The 25,432-nt window shown below is 47.1% G+C and overlaps 1 protein-coding gene across 1 annotated transcript; it reads right to left on the reverse strand.

The window, feature by feature from the left end:
- Positions 1-6,305: 6,305 nt before the first annotated feature.
- LOC143006686 (F-box/LRR-repeat protein 7-like) lies at positions 6,306-23,874 on the reverse strand. The gene is made up of 4 exons (XM_076157927.1): positions 23,440-23,874; positions 20,146-20,235; positions 9,014-9,634; positions 6,306-7,674 (listed from the first exon to the last, which is right to left on the reverse strand). The coding sequence occupies exons 1-4, from the start codon at positions 23,474-23,476 to the stop codon at positions 6,938-6,940; spliced, it is 1,485 nt and encodes a 494-aa protein (XP_076014042.1). The 5' UTR covers positions 23,477-23,874; the 3' UTR covers positions 6,306-6,937.
- Between the last annotated feature and the right edge of the window lie 1,558 nt (positions 23,875-25,432).

A 25,432-nucleotide genomic window follows, 5' to 3' on the forward strand; every position in this document is an offset into this window, starting at 1 on the left:
ATTTGATGTCGGAGGTTCTGGATCTCCTCCGCCTGGAGACTGGACTCCCGCACGCAACTTTTCAGCCCCCCGGTGGCGTTCTGGTTTTCCAACGTCAAGGTCTGAAGCAACGCACGAAGCTGCTCCATCTCATGTTGCATTTTCTCTGTGTACTTTCTGCACTGTTCATCGCCAGAAAGGAACTCCGGGATGATTTCTGGATTTTCTGGCTCAAAAGGTAAATACGTCACCAGGAGAACACCCAATATAATGAATACTAAGGCGGTAAGACCCAGACAAACTTTTTTGCATTTCCCAGCAGGTCTTGTATCAGAAACTGGAGGCTCCTCTGTGTTTTCTCCCTGTCTTTCCTCAGGAACAATTCCTTCCATAAAGGTTAAGATCAATAAATTGCTATCTTCTTTTTTGTCTCTCTCTCTCTTATAGATCCTCTTTGATGTCAGTGGTGATGGGATGATGTCACACGCTGTGATGGACAATGCTGTGTCATGGTGACATCATAACCCGCCTTCATAGATTTGGAGTTTGTGAGAGAATTGCGCTCATTAGACTCTGACCTGTCTTCACAACGAGTACCTGAAGTATCCATACAGCTTTGACTAGTAAGTTACTCAGTTCGTCAGTGTTCTATGTGTGTGTGTATGCGTGTGTGTGTTAGACAGCTTAAAGAGAGAAGACTGAAAATTAGCAGAAATTATACCAAAGTTACCCATGTCAACAAATCCTTTTTTATTTCATATTTTATATACAATAAATGTAAACAATATAAAGAAACATATTATGCTGCAATATGATGGTAGTTTAATAGGAAACATATATTATTATATAACAATATTTTACCTGTGACCTGCTCAGCCTCCTTTCTGCTGATCGTCCTCATGGCGGTGACCTGAAAAGTCAAGATACTGAGTTGCCGCGCACACACACACACACACACACACACACTTGGGGGACGTTTTCAACCCTATATATATCTATATATACCCTTATTAATAATTAAATGGCCCATTTAGATTTTTTGACATTTGGAAATAATCAGCTGGGTCGTCAGCTTAGTGACCTCATAGTTGGCCTCAACAGAGACGTTTGTGCTTTTCGGATGTAATAAAAGGACTGGAGCTAATCTATTCCATCCTGACGCATGGACAGGTATAACATGACAATTAACAGGATAATTATAAAACCAAAAAACATGCATAGGTTCTGCTGAAATGTGATTAGATGTCTGAGGCTTTTCATTTCCTCGTCTTTTTCGTGATTGAAAGCGGGCACTTGCACTTGTTCAATCAGATATTTGATTTCTTTCAGCTTTTCATTGTTTAACTTCAGCTGTTGGATTTCTTCCTTGTGTAGCTGTAGCTGTTTGGACATTTGCTCTTGACTTAACAATTGATCTTGGAGCTTTTTGATCTTCTCCTCCTCTTCCTTGCATTTGATTTCCTGCTCCTCAACGTGCAGACCGTTCGCTTTCACGCACTCATTCAACTGTTGTGTGATTTTACGCTTATCCGACTTCAAATTGTGGAGCGACGCGTTCAGGTGCTTCATCTGCGTTTCCATTTCCTCTGCGTACCTTTTGTACTCCTCATCAGTTAACTCCAGCGGGTTGATTTCTGGCTTTTGTCGCTGAATTGATATAAGCATCACAGCGAAAATGAGCAATGTAATTAAAATCAAAGCCTTATACATATTGGTTGAATGAATGCCTGCACTTCCAATATTACCTTTGCTCTATCGCCCTTGCTCTGTTAAATAGATTCTCTATGACGTCAGTGGCGAAGTTGCTGTTGCTGTGTTATCACTGTGACATCATCACCTTCTATCATAACTGTTAAGTTTGTATAAGAAGACTCTGATCTGTCTTCACAATGAGTGCCTGAATTCTTCACACAGTCTTGTCTAGTTAGCAAAAGTTTACATTTTACTTGACTACTTACTCACTTCAATTCTACACTGGCTCTTACAGATTCATCCCTACATGCTAACCGCTCACTCCATTTTGTTTTCCATTAAGGAATATTCACAGCCTGCCATTGTTCTATTTGTTATTGTGTGATTCTTTTATTTTTGTACAAATATGGACAAGCTTAGGTTCGTCTCTTAGTTGTAACAGATGTCAAACACGTGCAGCCAAAGGTCACAAAGGCACGAAGAGTTAAACGAGGCCCGCGTTAAACGAGGCCCGAGATACACGATGACGTCACAGAGACAACACAGCATGTGCCGCCGCGTGTGACATCATCACATTCCACCACGCTGCCGATTCACTCACTGACATCTTGTGGTGTGATGATGTGATCGGACATTTTATAAAAGAGGGGGAGACGAATATAGCAGCTCATTGTTTGATTGATCTAAACCACAATGGATGATGTTTGTTTGGAGGAAATACAGGCGGTTAACCCCGAGGAGTCTTCAGTCTGCCAACAGACTGAGTTATTGAGCGATGAGGAGCCGGTTGAAAGTGCTGTTGCTGACACAGGTGAGGGGCAAAGTGAACATGTGGTAGTTGAGCCAAAACAACAAAGCACAGATTATTATGAATTCCTCCCCTGGGTGTTTGTTCTTGTGGTTGTTTTTGGTGTGATAGTCTTGGGATTCACTTTTCCTTTTGTGCAAAATGCCAAAGTCCCACAGCTCAAGTTAAACAATCAGCAGCTGAAGCTAAACAATCAGCAGCTGAAGTTAAGCAATCATCTGTGCAAAACGTACACAAAGGAAATTGGATATCAGATTGGGAATTTTAACTCGTCGCTTCATAACTTGATATTGCACAACCAGCATTTCACAAAGCAGTTGCACGAATGTCTGCGGACGGCCGTTCTTCTAGCAGAGCAAAAGGAAGAGCTGAACTCGCGATGCATGCTGCAGAAACTCCGCAGCAAAGACGGGGAGGAGGTGGAAAGACTCCGACGTCAAGTGAACGCTCAAGATCAGGAGCGAACCTACAAACAGCTGGAACAGGAGAATGCATGGCTCCATGTCGTCCTGTATGTCTGTCTTGCCGCAATCGTTGTCATTGTGTTTGTTTTAATCTGGTTTATCTGGATGAAAGCGCCTCAGTCTGGCCAGCGGTCAGAACGCGTACAATCTGACACTTTTGATCAGTGTGACTGCAAGCAACAAAAAGAAACATCCAGAGCAGAATGGCCAGAGAGCGTGAGTCAGCATGCTGTGCAGGATGAACCACAACGACATGATGAAGATAGAGAAAGCTGGAATGATGGTGTGTTTGAAAGTTTAGAGAACAGCCGGACCGACGCTGCGCCTGAACATTTAGGAAGTCGGACGGATGCTGCTTTCCAAAGTTATAGGAAAAGCCAGATTGATGATGCGCCTGGAAGTTCTGGGAAAAGTCAACTTGATGCTCCATCTTCTTGGAAGAGCCGGAGTGACGATGTGCCTGAGAGTTCGAGAAGAAGACCCAACACTAGCATTAGCTTTGAAAGTCCTGGAAAAAGAAGCATTGATAGCATGTTTGAAAGTTATGGGAAAAGCCGGACTGATACTGCGTCTAAAAGTTATAGGAAAAATCGGAGTGACGCTTCGTCTAGACGAAGAACACAAACTGCTAGCCGGTTTGAAAGCCCTGGAAAGAGAAGCATTGATAGCCTGATCGAAAGTTCTGGGAGAAGTTGGCATGATGCTACACCTGAAAGTCCTGGGAGAAGTCACACTGATCGCCTTCTTGAAAGTTATGGAAAACACTGTACTGATGTCTCGTTGGAAAGTTCTGGCAATAAGAGAAGAAGCGCCGCTGAGAGCCGTTGGGAAAGCATAGGAAAACGATGCACAGGCGAATTTACTGACATGGTGAAGGGCTTTGATCAGGGCTGCAAATCTTACTGCGATGAGGAGGTAAACATTCTCCACCTGACAAGATCCTGTTCTCATTTCACCTTGGGACCACATCACACAAGACTAGAACCAGATTAGCTCCTGGGACGATCAGAGGCTAATCCTGTTTGGTTCTGGAGCCAGACTTGATCCCGGGTTCTACGAACTCCTTCACACCTCATGTCAGGTGTGACAATATTTATTTGTAAAGAAATGAATAAAACTGGTAAACGTGTACCTCATGTGATGTAAGCTTCCTTTCAAGAGTTAAGTGTAAATTAGAGAGAAACGTAAAGACTCATCCCCCAAGAAATGTATTTTTACTTCAATTGTTTTCCAGGAAAGGGTTAATGAGTCTAATCCAACTCTTATATTCACCTGCTTGTGTGTTGACATCATCTCCTTCGAAGATTTGTTACAACCCGTGTCAGGGTCATCACTGACATGTCAACGTCGGCGCTTCTAATGTGATGACATCGTCGCCTAAAACTATAAATGAAGCAAAGAAGACGGCAACAGTAAAGAGAACTGGAACTGAATAAACATGTCGATGATAATGTTTAAAGAACGGGAATGTGAATCCAGCGCGGAGGAGTCGAGGGCGTGCGAAGGTGATCATGATGATGATGATGATGATGATGAAGGTGCTGCCACAGGTAAAGAACAAATCCAACACATCGCCATTGACATGTCTTCACAATGTGACTGTACAATGGAAGAGCGTCATCAGGCCGTCGACTGCCAGATGAATCTGTTTTTGCTCATTTTCACCATGATGGTCATCGGAATGCAGGTATTGTTTTGGGTAGAATTGGCAAACGTCAGATCGCCGCTGAGGTCGGTGAGTGACGGCCTGTTACAGAACATGCTTATGAACACGTACGCCTTTCTGGCCGGCACGCTGCTTCTGCTGCTGGTGCTTTTCTTTCACGCTTTTAATAGTGCAGGACGGTAAGTTTGGACCGTACGCAAACTAGATATATAGTATATTACAATAATATCCATTATCAATAGTAATTATTATAACAGTAATAGGCCTACAGTGACAACATCGGCATTCACATGAAAGACTTGAGCGTTGGCGCAAACGTAACGGGACGCAGCACACTGAAGGTAAACACAGCACAACACACACACGCGGATGCATCAGGTACAGGTACAGGTACAGGTACAGGTAACACACACATCAAGACACACAGAAGCTTTTGTTTTTAAAGTACAGCAGTCTACACGCAGATCTACAAACTCTGGCGTCTGAATATTTCACTCTTACCCCTGAGAAGCAAACCCACGCTCGCCTTCAGAACATCAGTCCAGTATCCACACACACACACACATATACAGAATCAGCATTTGGCAGCAGCAGTGTTGGTGGTTCTTCCCTCATTCTCTATTCCCGTCCCACTGCAGGTACAGCGGGTGCAGCGGGGCCGACATGACCGGCAGGACCAACTGACTGGACTGGATCAGGACTTTGTGGACATGATTCTCTCTCTCTCCCTCTCTCTCCCTATCTCTCTCTCTCTCTGCCTCTTGCTGTTCCTATTACACACCTGGCCATTCATGGAGAGGGAGTCTCTCTTTGAATTGCCTCTCCCAAAGTTTCTCCCTTTTCCTTACACATTAAGGTTTTGGGGAGTTTTTCCTTGTCTCCCTGGAGAGCTCTGGGCTGGGTGGGGGAACCGTCTGTTGTGGGCCTGTAAAGCCCCTTGACATTGTATCTGATATTGGGCTATAGAAATAAATTTGGCTTCACTTACCCAAACATTGTTGACGTTGTGGTGCTAATGTTCCTCCCATCCACAGTCAACTCCACTCAAGGCAACATCTCTGTGGAACAAACCTCCCTCTCTCTCCTAGGCCTCAAGCAGTCAGGGAGCAGTGAAGGGGCCCCAAAGGTGACCAGGCAAACAGGAAGCCTAGGTACTCTTCCACCAAGCTAACGCTGTCCTGTAACGACCTCGCCTGACTTCAGAGCGGCTGCCGGGGCCAAGACTCTCTGAAGATAAGAAGCAGAAGGTTTTCACAGCTGCGCGGTCGCCTACAACAACACGATATCAATGAATTCATCAGCAATTCAGATCAGCTCCGGGGATGTATCTTAGCTTCACTCTTGTCTTGTGTTATGTTTTGTGTCGTGTACTTGACTGTTGGAGCCAGAGAGCCCAGCAGGAGGGAAACCATCATGCACACTCAGCACAACTTCTTCCATTGTTGACAAATTCCTCCGCTTTTCAGACTTTTAAAATCTCAAATACACACACGGGAGTTACGTTTCTACACACAAGCGATAAATGTTTGCAGTTGCGACTCTCTCTGGACACATCAACGCTTACGGCCCTTTAAGGGGGAAGCAACATTTCCCAAATCCATATATGGTATGATGCAGATGCTCACAGCACCAGGATTAGACGCATAAACACGTACAACCTTAAAAAAACTGTAAAAAGAGACAGCTGGATGGATTTTGAAGAGTTTTATTGGTGCAGTTATAGCAGCAATGTTCTCCTATGATCATCTTAAACAATGATGCCATAGCACTTTTTTGGTATTTTGGCACATTTGATAAGTACTTCAGTTGGCAAAAAAAAACATCTGAAACGTGACACTTTGAGCTCAGTGGGAGTGATTGTCAGTACGATTGCTTAAAGTGCATATGCACGTAATGAAAAGGAGGAAAACTGCAGGAGGAGGGACGATGAAGACGTAGTTTAAGTCACTGGGATATCTACATTCTCAGTGGTTTAGTCGTTTGGATTACTGCTGTTTATAAATACTGTAGATGTCGTAATGTTGCTTCAGAGCTGTAATATGTAAATGATAACACAATCTGTACCCGGTGCTCAGTGTTGTAGCGTGTGGAACACAATGTAACATACAAGAGACACTGTGTTTCTCCACCTATGCACAGATAAATACGTTAAATACATTCTGTGGAAGTATTTTCAAAGGACAACATTATCATCGACCATGTGGATTAAAAAAAAGGAATCTTTCTTGGCCAATATTGCACGCCAGTTTTTACACATCAGCCACTACACTTCTGCCAGGATCCGAGCAGGGGTATTCAAAAATCCACTTGTCAGAGAGACCCCGCGTTTCAGTAGAACGCTGGGTTTGTGTGCTCAATGACACAGCGCCTGCAGTGGCGCCTGACAAACCGCAGGGCCTCCGGTGACACCTCGCAGTCCTGCACGTTGAGAAGCTGCAGCTCGCAGCAGTTGGCCGCCAGAGCTCGCAGTCCCCTGCCCGTCACGCTCTCGCAGGCCCTGAGGCTCACCCTCCTCAGGCCCTGGCAGTACATGGCCAGCTGCTCCAGCCCGCTGTCCGACACCAGGGGGCACTTACCCACGTCCAGAGACTTGAGTTTGGGGCAGCTCCTGGCCAAGTGGCTCAGGCCGTGGTCTGTCAGCCCCTCGCAACCCCTGGCGTTCAAATAGCGCAGTCGGGGACAGTAGCGAGCCACGTAGCGGATGCCCACATCGGTAATGCGGGTACAGTGGGCCACGCTCAGGTAGCGCAGGCAGCCCTCCAGGCGGGCGACCTCACGCAAACCAAAGTCCCCCACCAGGCGGCAGTCGCTGAGGCTGAGCTCCCTTATAGAGGGGCAGTGAAGGGCCAAGTGACGCAAGGCCTCGTCTGTCAGTCTGGTGCAGCGGCGCAGGTAGAGGTGCGTCAGCCGCGGGCAGTGGGAGGCGATAGTGCGCAAGCCCTCATCCTCGAGGGAAAAGCAGTCAGTCATGTCCAGATAGTGGATGGAGATCTGCTGGCCGTGCAGCGGGGACAGCTGGAGCGAGGCCTCCTGGGTCAGGCTGATGCACGTCACCTTGGAGCAGCCTGCAGGGACAGGAAGCGGCAGTTATTGATAATGATGATCACAAGCAAACTGGAATATTTATTCCTATATAAGACATGGGCACAAATGGAGTTAATGTGCAAGAAGCCCAGAACTTTTCAATCAACATATGTGCACTACTTGTATACAATAATTGCACATATGACGGCAACAATAATACAGTATATACACATAGCACATTTTGCGTTGATCATTATGGCTGTGCAATGTGACAACAAGCCACTGAGGGGCGCCAGAGTACAACCTGCTGCTTTTGGCCAAATGCCTGCAAAGAAGTGAACCAGAGGCATGAAAAATGTCAAACAACGAAAAGGAAACCAACAAAACAGATTTCAGGAAAGAAGTAAAGTCTGGTGGTCAAACCCGTAACAGACGTTTTTGCTTTATTTCATTATTTTGAGGAGCCTTTCAAATAAAAACCTGCAAGTTTTCAAGGTTATTTTTACAGCCAAGGGCCGACTTCCTGGTGCTAATGGTTGCAGGCCTCTGCTCCGCCGCTGAAGCCCCCGTCCAAGTCGGCATTATTCGTGTCGCTCCCTTAATGAAAGCAGCAGACGGGACCCTCTTACTCACGCTGAGGTAAGTCCTGCTCGTGGCTAAAGAGAGTCTCTGGTCTCCCACATGGGAGCTTAAGGCTGGCAGAGCTTCTCCTGCTCCTCTTAATGCTTTTACCAGCTTCAGGAGGGAACGGTGGAGGAGATGAAGTCCCCTGCAACACGTGTGTGTGTGTGTGATGGAGCAGCCACGCCAACAGTTAGTCAGTAATCAATATAAGATGCAGAGTTTCAATTTAAGAAAGTGTTTTGCCTCAACTTTTCCAGGCCTGGAAAGTAAAGAGCACAGAGGGAAAAGTGCTTTCAGTAAAGGTTTGATGTTCTGTCTGCATTATTCAAACATGGACTCAGTTAGCACATTTCCTTTTCTCCCCAACAGGTAGAAACGTTTTTTAAAATGCCACAAGAATCCATGGAAAATCATGGAAATTCTTTGGTCAAAATTTGAATGACGCCGGACTGTGGTTTGGAATGTTTGATCCACGCAGCAACGGGAGAAATGTTGCTTTATAAGTTCTGCACTGCAAATGTTCCTCGTTAAAACAGGTTTCTAGCAGTAATGAACTGGAGAGTCAAGTCATCATCCAGTATCAAATTACTCCCATCGGCTGAAGTAGGAAAGGAAGGCAAGGATGGAAAAATAAGGAATCGCTGGAGGATTGAGAAGAATGAAACTATGGCGGTATGGGGAGGAAAATGGAGGACGGGAGGAAGGAGAAGAGACAGGATGGAAGAGAATAGCCAGAAACAGATTTGAGTTTCTTACCGGAGAGGTTCAGGTGTTCCAGGTTGGGACAGCGGGACACCACCTCAAACACGGCGTCGTTAGAGATGTTGTAACAGCCGGCGACCTCCAGGTGGCGCAGCTCGGGGCAGCAGTGCGCCACCACGTGCAGCCCGCGGTCCGTCAGCCTCTTGCAGCCGTTGACCACCACCGTCTCCAGGGTCAGGCACACGTTAGGGGTGTCTTGGCACAGCCGGTGGGTCAGGACCCTGATGGCGCGGTCGGCGTGCAGCAGCTCGCCCGTGAGCCGCACGGTGGCCCACAGCCTGGGGTCCCACGCCAGGTTGTACCAGCGGCGGCATACCCGGGCGCAGCGGCACAGCTGATTGGTGGGGAGGTGGGAGAAGATCTGCAGGAGGGCGTGGTCGGGGAGGAGGTCGACCAGGGCGTGGTGGTGGCCGCCTTTGGACTGGCGGGAGCGAGTGTGGGCGCCGGGCTGAGGGTGGATCACGGCGACGGTCTCGGCGCGGGCGGAGGAGGAGGACGAGGAGTTGGTCTCGTGGCCGTTGCTGGAGAGGGCGGGCGAGGACAGCGAGGAGGATTTGGACGGTAGGATGAGACCGGGGCTCGGGGTGCTCAGCGTCCGCGTGCTGCTGTCTAAACCTGAACGCACGGAGACAGAAACAGAAGAAGGAGAAGTTTTGAAATATCCATGAGAATCAGCAAAACACTCCGAAACACACAACCCATCCAAGTCTCTGCAGCTTTTATCATCAGTGGATAAGTGCGAGTTTCCATGGATCTCGTTATCATGTTTTGGGATGTTTGGGGGGAAAAAATGTGCCACATTTATCTTCCAGGCACTCAGGCGGCGGCGGCCGCGGGGCCTCTTCATCGCCGGCCCTCCTCAACAACGGGCATCAAAGCGGGGAGGATGAGGATCTTGGCGCTGAGGCTGACGGCGTTTGGTTAACACGGCGTAAACACTGAGGCCCTCATGACAGATGTGCTGAAGACGCCGCAGCCTTGAGAGGCAACAACTGGATCCCATCACGCTGGCGTGAGACGGAGGGAGGGAGGGGGGCGTCGGGCCTCCGCCTACGCCTCTACGCCGCTGGGCGTTGAATCAGATTCTCGGCGTCGACCCGTCACACTGGGACACTGAGTGCTCTCCTCTGATGCTATCGAGCAACTCCTCGTCGCTCCCTCCGACTCGTCTTGAGATCGTCCTCGCTAAAAGCCCTTTCAAGTTGTCACAAGGATGATGTCACCTGCAGCTGGGAGCCCACAGGCTTTATTGGCTGGAAATTAGGTATTATCATCTTCCATAACAAGAATCACATGTTTTGAGAGACCAAAAATAATGTTGTCGTTGATTTTGTCTCCTCAGTTGTCTTTAGGCGGGTGATTATTAGATTATTGATATCCGATCGCTTCATCAGCTATTCTGTATCTGTGACCTGCCCGGACTCGGCAGCAATCAAAATCAAACAACTACATCATGCTTTAATAATACTTCTGTAACGTTCGCAGGCCGCTGTGGACAAACGTGCTAATTAGAAGATAATGACACACTGATTTTTGTGTAACCTGATAAAACAAAAGTCAAAGTCTGCAAACAGGCTGTGTGGCATCCTCTTTTACACACAGGCCTCATTATTTCTGTGATTTTTCTTCCCCTAATATGTATTTTTGGATGAAAGTCAGAGTGAAATCCATGTGTATATTGGATTTTAAAAATAGCTGCGATGGTTCAAGCAGTCATTAGAGTAACAGAGACCGCAAATAAGCTGCAGAATGCTACAAAGCAAAGTCAGTGAGAACGCTAGCAGGTAGCTTTAATGAAGAAAAACATGGTTAGGACTCGGAGTTTGGGACTGGATTGACTGGAACTTTAGCTGCTCCTGTGCAGCGTTTCAGCATCTGCATGACAAATGGCCAGCATCCTGCCTGTCATGTGGATTTGTGGGAGCTGGGACGGTGACACTCGTTCAGTTCGGGGGTCCTGGAGATGTGTATTCCAGACCCGGGGGCCGGTTTGACTCTGATGACATCCCCAGACTCGTCCCCTTAGGGAACATGTCCTCAGATTCACGGCGAAGCTTAAAAACTCCCTCCTGTGTACCTTAAACTCCTCACACACACACACACAAACGCAAATCGAAGCTAAACTAAAGGCGGCTGCTGCCCAAACTGCATCAAACACTCGAGCATGTACGTCTGATTTGGTTTGGTTTTTGCTCGACCTCACAAACTGTCGGGTGGTCCGTCTTACATACAACTGCTTCAGCTTTAAAAATCTGTGTCACATTGTGTCCCGTTAAGCGTTCAACCTCAACGCAAACACACATATGAGAGTGTGCGCGCTAGCTAGAAGAATCATCTGGCTCTCCTTGGCTTGTGTTCCCCCTCAAATGGCTTCTACTGATGATGATGCTTTTAAGATCGTAAGCCGTCCCAAACACCTCATCTATTTTACATTTCTCACGCTTGTGGTGTGGAGCTTTTGTGTTTATTTTGGTTACGGTATAAATATTGCAAGATTCCTGAGTGCAAACCTCGTTTTTTTTGGGGAGGATTTTCCCCGACGTGGCTTCAACGTTGATGTGCCATTGTTCATTCAAAAGGGGCGTGTGCCGCGTCTGGAACAGTTCACTAATCAACCACAGGGACTTTAAGGGCTTTTAAAACAATTCAAGTATGTCTGAAAACAACAACAACAACAATATGAAATGTATTTTTAAGTTTTTCGATTCAGCGCTTCCCCTGCTGGCGAACGGGCGTTACTGCAATTGAAGAAATGTACGTTTGGTTTCAAATATGGCAATTTGTCAGTTGTCACACGTCATTTCCAAACTATTCGCTCCCGCTGTCGTCAGGGAGACGTAGAACAGTTGGAACAATTAGATAAATAGACGAAGACAAGAAAAAAAGACACTCGTCGTTCCAACTCAGTTTACTTTGGCAGGGTAATTGTTACATGGTTGCTTAGACTTGATAAACAGTCGGTCCCCTGAGCTCTCGACTATCCTTATGAGTCCTCCATCGTGATTTACTTGAGTTATGCAATTTCCAGCCAAGATAATCCCAAAACAACTTTATGGTTCATTAATAAGATAATATTTACGGTGAAAACCCTAAAATTCAGCCTCCTATGTCTATAATAGAACAAAAGAATCGACAGATAGTGACATCGGCGGGGACAGGATCACATTTTCCAGCGGGGCCGTGTGCAGGCGTGACACAGACAAATTACTTGAGTCATTAGTTTTGATGGATGAATGAGGTTCAAGCTTTATTATCTCAGTCCAGGCGAAAGCAACAGAGTTTTGCACGCAGGAGATGCAGGCTCCTCCGTCACCGGCCGAGGAGCCGCTTCCAAATAGCCGTAATTACACGTGTCACTGATCGCGAGAGTGTTCCAGAGCCGCAAGAAACACGCCGGTTGCTAATTAGATGGCGTCGACCTTTGCGAGGCCTCCACGCGTTCACACAGCTGGTGGGAGACGCTCCGTGGAAGCAGACCAGATTGGTGATGAGGATTGGCGACACCTGGTGCGCTTGATGGACAAACACACACACACACGCACACACACACACACTGATGTCATGTGATTGAAACCATACTGGCAATGTGATTGGAGGTTTTCTAGTTCAGTGGGAGTTCGTTTTTGATGTAATTTGTTATTTTCCCCTCATTTTTTAAAAGTGTGACAAAGTGAACATCCAGTCAGACAAAGCCAGGGGTGTTTGGTCCTTTGCCTCCATTACGTTGATGTGGACTTGTAACACATTTGAACCCCGAGAGTGGTCCCTGATGTGCAGGTCCAGGGAGCCGGTGTTTGGCCAGCGTCTGGGTTCTGCTGTCCACAAACTGGCCAATCACAACACAGCTGGCATTTGAGAAGGGGTGGGGCTCAAAGAGACAGTAACCAAACTTGTCTGCTTCCACTCGGAGTGCTACGTTCTTGTTGCAAATGTCAACCTTTATAAGTCTGCTCACTTATTACAACAGAGAAGTTTGCAGTTTAGAGTTAGAGCCGACGTTATTAACGACGTCGTCTTAAGCAATTCACTTGTGAACCTGCTGCTGTGAGCGACGAATCAGAAGCCAACATGTGCGAAACATTCTGAGGCCTCATATCAATACAGAAACCACACTCGCGATATTTGCCAGAAATGACAAAAACCGGATTTTCCCCCCGAATATTTCAGCTTGACTCAACGCTGGGTTCAGAATGTTCGCCGTTTATTAAAACCTGGGCAGAAAGAGTTTATTATTCCTCTGCATGCCACTGTCCCGGCTAAATAAAGAGCAGTGGGATTAAGACATGAAAGTTATGCAGACAAAAATCTGCCAAGTATAACACAAACCCACATGAAGTACATTACTGACGCAGGGATCCATCACGGACACAAAGTTGTCACGCCTGAGGTGGTTGATGGTTGAAATCCCGACATCTGGAAGCACATTCTGCTCTGAACAGTCTACAATTTTGGGGTTAAACCCTCCCGGATCACAGCAGGACTGTGTACATCTCTCCAGCTATTGTGCTTTCTTCGAGAACACTCCAGCTTCTGCTTCTGTAACGCAACTATTTTAGTGTTTATCCTCCAAAACGTCAAAAACAAAACGACCAATGTTCAGTTATTAAGTTCACAGTTGGTAACGAAACCCGCAGCTTCAGACTGCTGGCGTGAGGGAATGAGCGACACTTGATGTACACACACACACACACACAAACGCACGCACGCACGGCGTTTGCTGAGATCTGCGCGAGTGAACCTGCGGTGTTGTGTTTTATATCTCTGCATCACTTGCAAACGTATCATTAACAGAACAAATACCAGTGCAGCTGCTAAACTCTTTGTGAGTTTGCCTCGCCGAGCGCAGATGGTGGAAGATTCATTTTGGGGTTGGAGGAAATCAGAGGAGAAATAGTCAAACATCTGGTCTTTAGCCTGGACAAAGAACAACGGGACAGTGGTGGAAATGAAAGAGAAACTCATGCATTTTGAATGTGCGTCTAACCACAGCAAGGCATACTTGGCTGAAATCGTTTGCCACTAATACCCAAAATCTATGTTGATCCACAGCAGTCCCCCAGCAGGATCCCATTAACATCCCATTACTCCCAACTTCTGAGACACATGTGCCTCATCCTTTGATACCAGAAGTTTAATGTAAATCAATCAGCGAGCGATCGTTGCAGCGACGAGATGACTGTGAGGCGCACGAGAGGCGCAGCGGGGAAAACTTCCACCGGTTTCTCGGAAGTGAGAAACGCTAAAAAGCTGAAGTCGAGGTTTCCGGGGAGAACGTCGAGCGAATCAATCGGGGCCCTCCGAGGAGAAAAAGAGGGGCAGGAGGAAAAAAGAGGGAAGAGAAATTGGCATAGGAGCTTGCAGACTTTAGCAGAAACGCAGACAAGTGCACCGGCAGGGTCAATCCAGACTTTGACGCAGTCTGGTCATAAACTAAAGCTTCAGGGATTCTATTCAGGATCTCGGAGCGCCGCGGAGCTCCGCTAAGTCCCCTGTCTGGAGCTGGACGGATTATTCCTGCTGCATCTGGCAGGACAGACCAATTCATTACCTCCACTCCATTAGGGCCCCCAGTGACATGCGGCCTTTACCGGGTCCTGCAGATCCCTGGGTTGGGTGGAGAGTGACGGGGGGGAGGAGATGCTGGCTATGCTCCGTCGCGAGTCGGGAAAATCGAATCTCGTTCCGAAAATCAGTGCAAGAGGCTGTGAGAACGGAGCCAGCTAATAAGAGGTAGCGAGGCTGAATGAGAAATCACAATACATGCGGCATTCATTTCACAATTATCAGCGCTGCGACGGCCTCTTAAAGGGAAACATCCGAACCGAGAGGGAGAACTCTCCGGATGAAAAACATCTGGGTCTGTCTTGGGTTTTTATTGAATACATGGAAGTTGATATTGCAGTACAGTGTGGCGGCTGAGATATCAGCTAAGCCTTCACTACAGGAAGGGCCTGACGTCACTGGACGGCCTGAAAGACAATGGAGCCTGGCGGTGCCTTTACAATGTGCACACTTGGACAGGAAGCAGGACTTTTTCAGCTCCACACACATCCCCCCACACGTTCCCCCTGCTCCTGCTATTCTCTCACTCCTCCGAGCTCTGTACGATTCCTGCGATACGTGCGCCAGGACCTCGAACGTCTCTTTCCCACAGCGCCGCTCGCTTCCTCTTTGTGCGCCCTGGAGGCCCTTCTGTCTGTTCCAAGGACGCAAACATCACTCCGCTCTGCCCTCGACACGTTATAAATCCTGAGCTGAGGAGGACTGCAGACACTCGCAAACGTGATCCACTCATGGGCGGTGTATCGCTTTACACAATGCAGACAGTTCAGACTCCAAAAGTAATCTGGCACTCATCTGATCTGGACTTTGGCGAACCACCAACGCTGAAATCCGAGAAGGTGATTCTTTTTTAACGGGGGTTGATAAATCGGGGACGAGTGAGGAAGGGGTTAAAACTTCTTGCACTTGCAGGCAAAAGTGTGCACGAGTTGGCATTCGGAGTGATTTATCCCTTTGGCAGCGGTGCGTGAGGAGGGCAAGTCTGAAGGGTGACACACACACACGCACACACACACACAGACACAGCCAGGAGTGGATGGAAACGTGAACAGTGGCCCAAAAGGTTGATTTGATTGGGATTAGGAACAAATGTAATGAGCTCATGTGGTTAAAGGAGCAGAGCAAGGGGAAGTGCGGGAACGTCTGCGGCAATAAACCTTTGTCAAATACGGTTCACTTCAACTCAGCAGGGACGACAGGAAGCTCAGGAACCCATTTTAGGAACCAGAACTACAGCTCATGAAGTACTTTTTAACTCCCAACGGCCCAAAACCTTCAGAACCTGCAGTCGATCAAATGTGTTGCTATTTGGAAGAAATGGACATAATAGAAAAACATCAGGACAGAATCAGGATGGGTTTGTGTTCCGTACAAACCAAACCCCCCCCTGCTGAGTATCGACCCCTACATTTCCTCTAATACGCGTGTTATTGCATCTTAACCCGTTTTCCTGCTTATATAATGAGTCAAACCACAGGAGGGGAATGAGTCCAAAATGTCAGTTTATGTGCAGTCGCTCCAAAGCTGAGCAGAGACTCAGGTGCGCTACGGCGAAAACACAACAAGCCGGCCAGAATGTTGCAGGGAGCAAGCGAGCGAGCGGGGGTGCCAGGTGGCGTCCGTCCCAACTGCTGTCAGATCCAGCTGAACAATGTGACCCAGTCGAGGAAACGCCAAACGCCAAACGCATTCAAAACAAGGACGGCGAGCGAAAAGACGGAGGAGTGACGAGGGAGGAGGGGGGGGAGAAGAGTTATGAGACGCAGGGCCGCTGAACCCCCCCTACCCTCTCCTCCCCTCTCCTCCCCTCTTCTCCCTCTGCTTTCACTTGTTTTCTTTCTCCGACTTGTTCTGTGCGTCGGCGCTCAAGATTTCCACGGGGTGACGGACGAGGAAGGTGGAGGAGGAGGAGGAGGAGGGGGGACGGGGACAGCTGATGGAGGGGAATATGGGGGGAAAAATAGCCTTGGCGTGCTTTTCCTCGACGGATCCCAGAGAGAATCGGGTTGCAGATCGGAGCAAATGACAAATCTCAGTTCCATTGGCCCTGCCTGAGGCCTTCGCATGAAACAAAGGGAAGCTAGGAACGCCTCTATTCCTTCAAAAGCATCCAAACATAGCATCAGAGATCATATGGCGTCGGCATTCCATCACCTGCTGAATGTTTCCCTATAGATTCCTCATCCAAACAAACGTCTCCACCCACTGCACGCAGCTGTTGAGAACAAATGCAGCATGGAATTCCGCCGCGGCCCCGAGCTGAAACATTTGTCACACTCGCCGCACGTTTGTCCGGCGTCGACATCGCCGCCCGGCTCACCGGGATTTACAGCAGCGACGAGTCCAGACGAATGATAAATGTTTGATTTACGGCTCGGGCCGCGCCTAAATATTTTTGCGGCGGCGGCAGCGCATGTTTCTGAACAGTGGCGGCGGCGGACGCAAACACGGCGGTGCATATTTGGCGCTGCGAAGATCAACAGTGAAATGCGATACGACGGAGGCGAGTAAACGTGGCTCATCGGTGCAGCGTGTTAGTTTATAGATGAAGTGTGAGGGATTTGTTGCTCTTGGGCAAAGGCAGAGATTATAACATGCTGGAGACAGGAGGGTCCTCTGCTGAGCTGTTTAGACTGCACAGCTGACCGCCACACTCAAAGGTCAAGCTATGTCCTCAAAGAAACACTAGAGGGCGTAGTTTCCGTACATTTCCCGATGATAAGGCTCTTACTCACATCTTTAGTAGGCTAGCTCCATTTTCTTGTAAAAGCACAACTTGCATGATGTCGTGAAGACCTCGGAGGAAAGGCGTCTCATCATCTCAAGTAAAACGGCGCCACCTTGGGTCCCTTTGGGGTCGCTCCAGCTAAACAACAAACCCATTATGTGACTCATTTTGTTCCTTTGACAGGCAGAACTTGTCCTCTTAAATTGGATCTGTGTGATTTACCGCCCTGGATTATTGGAAGTTGGCATGTAAATCTTCCTGTGTTTACACTGTGATCTGTTAACAGAGTGTTTCTGGTGTGGAGGCTGCCCCCCCTCCTTGCCCCCCCTATCCCTTCCCCCCCCCCCACTGTTATCACCGTTGGGTCCTTGGCAGACAGAGAGGAAGTGGGCTTGTTCATTGTTTCCCACCCTTTGCTTGCCTCTCAGCGACCTTCCTGGTGCCATTACTAGCAGCCCTGAAAGCGTAGCTCGCCCCTGACGTGATCGACGTCCCTGCGAGTCTGCGTTCCATCACGGCCTAAAAGCTTGGCAGCGCCTCCAGCTGATAGAGCCGGATCACAGAAACGGAGCCGGACCTCTGCCAAGCGCCGAACCGCCAAACGTCTGAGGGTTTTTTTTCTGACCCACATTCCTCAGGTACCTCGGCCGTGGGTCATCGTGCCAAAGCAACCCCCCCCCCCCCCCCCCCCCCCCCCCCCCCCTCCCCATACACACACACACTCCACCCCGAGGCCCAGACACTGCGGGGTCATAGTTCAACCCCCTCCCCTCCTCCTGCGAGACGCTACGTTTTCATCCTGCAGGAAGGATTTACAGTACAGGGGCCGAGCCTGCAGAGTCTGCAACTAATAAGCAGCTCAACTGAGTCAGACCGCCACAAATGAAAACACACACCGAGACACGTCGCAGCAGCGCTCCAGATGATGCTCCCGCTCACTTCAAACTGCGCAGGAATCATTCCAACGACCTAATGTCGAAATTTTTGTGGGAGCAGGCAAAGCAGAGCAACACGCGATGGCCCTCTTTGCTATTCGAGTATTGATTGATCGTGAATGTGCTTCGGTTTCTGTGACGCCAAATCGCTCCCCTTTATTTCCGTGCGGTGGAATCCTGCACGACGGTGCTGCGAAGTCCACTCTGCTAATATGAATGGTCCCAGTGTGTGGTGGGGATACAGACCAGACTGCTTCCTGATTAGTTTAGTTCGCCACAGGACTGGGTGGGCACGCACTGTATGATCGACTGGAGTGTGTGTGTGTGTGTGTGTGTGTCGGTGTGTGTGCGTGTGTGCAGGTCTGTTAAGGAGGGGGGATTTGACTGCGGCCGTGGTGGTTCCAGACCATGTAATTACTCCCACTTGCAGGCAGAAAAATATAACAATTTCGGTCATAACACAGGAGGGAAATGATGGTTCTGCAGCGGCTGGACTCCATTTTGGCTCTATACTATATCCATCTGCACAGGTTGTCCTCCGAGAAGACACGAGTCGGGCCGATTAGCAGTTTCCCCACAACGCCTCGGTTTGCGCTCCGATAAATGGAACCCGGGGGTGAGTCAGCGTTTCCAACAAAGCCACATGGGCAACAATAAACTTTCTTGTCTAAATCGAGATAAACGGAGCGTTCGCGTGAGGAATCGGACCCCGAACCTCAATAAATACAAATTGATCAACGGCGTTCATCCAGCGGCGCACACGAGACGGAATGATACCCGACGTGCGGCGCATTCCTCCCTCCGCTCCCTTCTTCTTCTCTCCCTCTTCTCTCGCAGCGACACCTTGAGATGTTGGGTCGGAGCCACAGTCACAAACACTGGCTGAGAGCTGGTTTCTGTTCTCTTGTGGTCGGCGTTGGAAAACCACAAGAATAGCCCATTCATCATCTCGCAGCAAATTTAAGGCTGGCGATGACTACGCACGAGATGGCCGGGGGGTGTATGCGTGCGTGTGTGTGTGTGTGTGTGTGTGTGTGTGCAAAATAGTCTGCAAAGTGGTCAGAGGGCCGCACCAACCAGAGAAAGACAGATGCCACTTTTATTTTAGTTCTTAGTGGCACTAAGGGAGAGTTTCACCGTCTCATGTTACAAACCGATACTGAGAGCGGATCTGCAGGCGATCGATCGGCTTATTGATCAACACCAATGCTGACTTCACTAGACCGTCTCACTGTTTGTGTGAAATTAAATTCCACGTAAAGATTCTCTTTGCCTGAATCCAAAGTAGCCCAGTTTGGACATTGAAGGTTCAGGTTAAGGTTAAGGTTAGTCGATGGATCCAACAGGCGTCAAAAGGCTTCTTGAACCTTAAATAAGGTTTAGGTTTGTAGCTCACACACCCTTGAGTGTGTTAAGTGTGCCGTGCTGGATTGAACTGCCAAGAGGAGCAACAACAACAACAGAGCCTGAGTCGACGGAGGAGTCTTTTCCTCCCCACACCTCCTGTCTCCAATAAAATCCTCCTCTCCCTCGCTCCCTCGCTCTCCCTCTCTCTCTCAGGCGTACATACCTCCCTCGCTGGCAACATTTTAAGCCCTGATGTTGCCCACACAGTTTAGATAAGCATTCCTCCGCAATGAGAAGCCCCTCTGAGCGCTTTCTCAGACAAAAAAAAAGCGAAGACAAAATGCCTCCGGCCTCTTCGCTCACCGATGGGGAGCTGAGAGTTTTGTTTTCAATTTAGGGTTATCCCAGGAACACGCAGGTCTCTCCAAAAATAGGCAGCGCGGAGAGTGGATGAGGGGGAAGAGGGCTGGGAGGCGAAGAAGAAGAGGGGGAGGAGGAGGAGGGAGAGGAGGGAAGGGGAGGGGAGTTTGGTTAATGAGCACCAGATGCCTTACCTTCGGTGGTAGCCACATTCTTTGGAGCTTTGGTTGGTGTGTGATCTGTGCTCGAGCTGATGTCAGAAGAGATGCTTGAGCTCCCTTTACCTGCGGGGGGAAAAATGTTGAGAGAAGTCAAACCTGGTGCGTTGCAGTATGAAAACTATTCGATAACTCACTTTGGAGTTTGGAGTTTGGCTTTTTCACACGTCCTCGACCTCGGAACGCCTTTGATCTCTATTCGAGTTGCGGGATTTACTCCTCAAAGCGTCGGAGTGACACAGTGATTATGTATTTAATATAGTACAGAGGTATGAAGTGTAAGAGAACACAAACCCCAATCCTCTCCGCTCTCATGACTTTTATGTTCCTCATTTTGGGATGAATGGTTCGCTTTGGCACGCGCACAAAGTCTCCGCTGGTTTGTTTGAGTAAGTGTCCCTTCTTGATATTCTGGAAGAAGAAGAAAGTCTCTGCACTTCCAAGGGGGGGAGAGAGAGACCGAGCGAGCGAGGAAACGCATCTTTGCAAGAGACAAAAAAATTCTCTCAGCGTGATGTACGATTCCAATTACATGTATCATCACATACTTCTGAGGTCGCGCAGCCGCTTAACGGCAGCCAGATGAAAGATGAAATGGTTTATATGAAGTTAACATGAATTTACAACTTTTCCTTTATGAACTAGCCATGCATCAGTAGATCGGGTCCCTACGTGCGCTCACGCAGGGGTGTACGGTTACAGCTGTGCATAGGAGACGGCGACTCTCTCCTGCCCGCCACGGGGGCTGCAGGCGGCCTGTGGAGTGCTTGTTTATGGCGTTTCATTCCTCCGTCGGATCATAAATGCAGCTTTGTGGCTTTCCTGAGACTAAGTATGTGCCTTTTACCCGACATGACAGGCCGAGAGGTATTCCCAAACAGTCACACCCACTTACACATCAAGCGCAGACGTCTAAACAGACCAGACAGCTCCTAAAATAAGCAGGAAATATGAAAGCCTGCGAAGGGGAACGCAGTCTGAGCCAAGTATTTTCGTTAAAAAAAACAAGAAAAATGCCACCGGTGACTACATACTCGACACGCACACGCCGTAAAGCCAACGCGGCTCATATGGATACGGGTAGGGTGAAGTGACATGTTGTGGTGACATCACCGGGGCCGGCACATCTGCTACAGCTCCGGAGGAATGACTCAGATATTCATGAGCTCGCAGATGTCCGGTATGAGCTGCTACACATCAGCACAAACCCAACAAATGGCCAACAGATTCGCTCTGATAATGAGAGATTTGTGGATCTTCTGCGAGGGGCCTTCGGGTTTCGACACATGTGGGGTCTGTGTCAGTGCCACAAAACTGTTTTTCAGTTCGTTAAGGATGGAATAACTTCCAGAAAAGCTCCTGCTTCCTGTTTTGTGCTTACATAACGTGTGGGTGACGAACTGCTGCGTGTTTCTAACAAGTGTGTCGTTAAATGTGCAAGGACACTTAAACACAGATGGTTTGAAGTATTTCGCATTCGTAAATGATGCACTTGGCCATGAATCATAATCTAAACACATCTAAGATTTCAGCTGAACTCAGTCCCGCTGGTTCAGGGGGTTGGGGTTCTTGTGCCGACGCCATAACCTGGAATTTTAGAGAACTAGTTTCGGTTTTTCATGAGAAACATCCAGCAGCCATGTTGTGGTTACATCGCCGATGATACCAAACTCCAAAATCTGACTAAAACCAGAAACGAAGCTACACGGAATATTGGATTTTAGACAGAACACTGGACATCGTCATTTTTTTTCGCATCAACAAAAAGCGCACAGGTTTGTTTGAGACAAATATGTGCGAGCTTGCCAAGCACCAACAGTAAGTTATCGCCTCTGTTATCATTCCATGCCAGTGAGAGTCTAGACACGGCGAGCAGTGACAAATGTGCGCCATCGCTACACCCGATGATGTCATATTTTCCCCTCCTCCTGAAGACTGACCGTGAATGAACTCAATGACAGCTGGAGTTCACTGATTGTTTCTTCGCGATGGCCTCCGAGTGAAGCGTTGTGACATCATCGGTTTGACTCTCCGCATGCTCCACTGCATCTCAACCAAGGCTACAAAATTGTTCTTTTCCTTGTTTTGGATTTTATTACAGATTGGTAATGATTTTCTGAACTAAATATAATTGGTCGTTTCTTTGAGACACATATTGTGAAACACTAATCAGCCCAAATCATTGACAGGTGTCAGTGATTTGGGCTGATTGGCTCTCTGTCCATGCTGGTGCAGGTGTGCACAGACAAACAGTTACATGAGCCTCCTCATACATTAGTTGCACCTGTTAAGTCAAGACACACACACAAACACACACACACTTTCACAATCTATAAAAACTATGTTGATTTTGCTGAGTTCACCTAAGGAGGCATTAAAGCTCAAAAGTTGTGTTTTTCATTCATATTTTTAAGACTTATTTGACATGATTGATAATGTTCACTAAATGGCTCCAGTAGTGGGAGGGAAAAGGAATTGTTTACAAAAATCTCAGGAATGAACTCAACGGAAGATAAGATGGGACTGCTGGAGTTGACCTTTGACCCCCTTTGGCATTCTCTTTGTTTTTATAGTGAGGCTGCATCTGTTGTTGAATGATGACTTCATTGACTTTGCTCAAACTTTCACTTGTGCTGTGAACTTCAAGGCCGAATAGAAACAAAAAAGGGTCAAACAAAGTCTCCAGTCTATATGAAAACACTGTCTCTAAGTGGCACTGGACAATAGGGTCAATCAAGGTCAATGTTATAGAAACAAATCTTGGCAAAATTTAAATAAAAGTGTGATTTTCATCGATTTAAAATATGAACTACCTCTTGAAATAATTCAGAAAAATGTTTAAAATCTGACCACTAGGTGTCACTGCTGGCACTTCATTCCTGTTGAAAGAGTAAAACGTTGCACATTTGTAGTTGTATTAGGTAAAAAATGAATATATTGAAACGGTGAATGACTTAAAATGTATATATAATATAAACATATGAAGGTGCCATGAGAGATTGTTTCAAAGAAAGTTTTAGAATAAAAAATCCGCTTCAAGAAAAATAAAGAAATAGCAGCAGAAAGTCGGCTTAACCGAAGTATAAACCTCAAACTAACTGTTAAGATTCAAGAAAGTGAAAAAATGCTTCAAGTTTGGATTTATTTGTGGTTTAAATGAGTAAGGACGCAGTATTTAACATCACTTTACATGGATTTGTACTCTAGACTTTCTTTAAAGGCAGAGATCATATAAATCATCTTTCTTAAAGTTATAACCACTTCACTTACCCTCGCTTCCGTACAGTTTTCCGCTGTTCGCACCCATTTTAAAGAATACATAATCTACGCGCAACACTCCGGTTACCAAAAAAAGAGTTAAATTCCAGAGTAAAGGCGAGACTTTCCGCGGAGATAAAGAAGAAGAAGAAGAAGAAAGTCCGAGTTTAGTTTTGGGCCGCTAACTCTGACTCCAAATAGTTAATCCAGATGTTGAGCAGCGGACGTCTCAACATTACGCAAAGCAACAATCCAGATTTGAGCGTCCAGAAATGCGCAGACTTGCTGTGTGCGGACGATCCCGGTCTGCGTTATTCGCTCAAATCCCGATGCATGAGTGTCGAGAAAACTTTAGTTCGCTGCCCTAAAATGGTAAGCAGCTGTTTATCAGGCAAGGAGTGCGGCAATCAGCGGCCAGACTGCTCCGGTCTCCTACTCCGGGACGCGTTCACGGTCCGGATTTAAAGAGACCGCAGACCAGAAAAACGAGATGGGGAGATTAAAAAGAAGAAATCAGGACGTGCCGTGCCTGAACGCGCCTCAACTACTGTGAGATTACAACACAGCGTGCAGTGCGACGCGTGAATGCGTCTCCGTGAAACATTATGCGCAAAGAAAGGGAACCTAAACGCAGCATTTCCTCCAAAGTAACGGAATCTTTTGGCGCGTTAAGCTCGATGCTTTTCAAGTCACAAAAGGACTCCTGATTAAACGTATTTAGACCAAAGAAGTTAAGCTGCAGCCAAGCCACTCTCTTAATAAACTTGTTAGCCACATTACAAGCCCTTAAGTAGCTCATTAAACTTCCTCTCAAAGCAAATAACCAGAAAAATGTGGAAAACAAGGTCGGAAGTAAAAGTTAAAATCAGTCTCCCTTTCTGCATTGCATTCCATTATAATAACAGAATGATTAGAAACAAGATAATGATGTTTTTATGGACGATCTCACTTGTCTGTTTGTCATATTCAAGGCGCCAGAATTCTGAGATTCGTTGCAGTTACTTGAAAAGTTGAAAGTAAACTGATGAACAAATTTAATGGGATTCATTTAAAGGGAAGGAGGTATTAACATGTGGTGGCAACCAGCCTGATGGTGGCGCTGTAATAGCAACTTTACACTTATTGGCTTTCCAGATAGGCCATGCCCACTTGTGCCAAGCTACTTTCTGACAGATTTGTTTTTCTTCTTTTTCGTCCTATAATTTAGTCATCAGTCATCATAAAACTTTTCCTGTTTAATGTTTGGATCAAACCGGATAAAAGTTTAATCCTTGTTTTTTTACATTCTTTCCTGGTTTGCTCTGCGATTGGTGAAGAAAGTTGAGTGGATGTGGCTCACTTGTCAAAAACTGTGGTATGTCATGAATAAATCAGTTTACTGTGACCAAACTGAACACCAGGTGATGGTGGTGGACACATGAGCTCACTACTCATACAAAGAATTAAACAACAACGGTTACATATTGGGGGAGTAATGATGAATTGGAGGACTGCAGGGTCTCTGTGGAGCAATAGACTGTAAGAACTTTTCTTTCCTGTTCCACAGAAGTGTTTGAACTTCTAACATTCATAAGAGCACACTGCTTTTATGACACAAAAGCTAAAATTAAAGAAGTGAATGCATTTTCCTACAGAACAATTGTTATCCTTTAACAAAAACAACAGAGCTTTGAGGCAGGCGGCTTGCTTATCTGCACTAGATGACCTGTAATGGGTGCCAGACATCTGAAATGTGCTGGATTATTCACATATTTGTTGCATTAGTTCATGATGTGCAGAGAAACACTGCAGTAATCAGACATTTAGAGTGTTTACATTCCACACCTAAGCACTCATATCAAATGTGTTTCATTGTTGTACGTTCTTTCTCAAGGAATAATCCTACTTAGAATGCATCTGACGTAAAAGAAAACACACTGATCCACACTGAAAAAAGTCCTCAATGTTCAGCACTTTATCTAAATATAGACATTACACCTCCATGAATCCACCAAATGCGGTGCGG

The sequence above is a fragment of the Genypterus blacodes genome, unplaced genomic scaffold (genome assembly GCF_046128005.1).
Source record: "Genypterus blacodes isolate CSIRO-AG114 ecotype Tasmania unplaced genomic scaffold, CSIRO-AGI_Gbla_v1 ptg000076l_1, whole genome shotgun sequence".
NCBI lineage: Eukaryota > Metazoa > Chordata > Actinopteri > Ophidiiformes > Ophidiidae > Genypterus > Genypterus blacodes.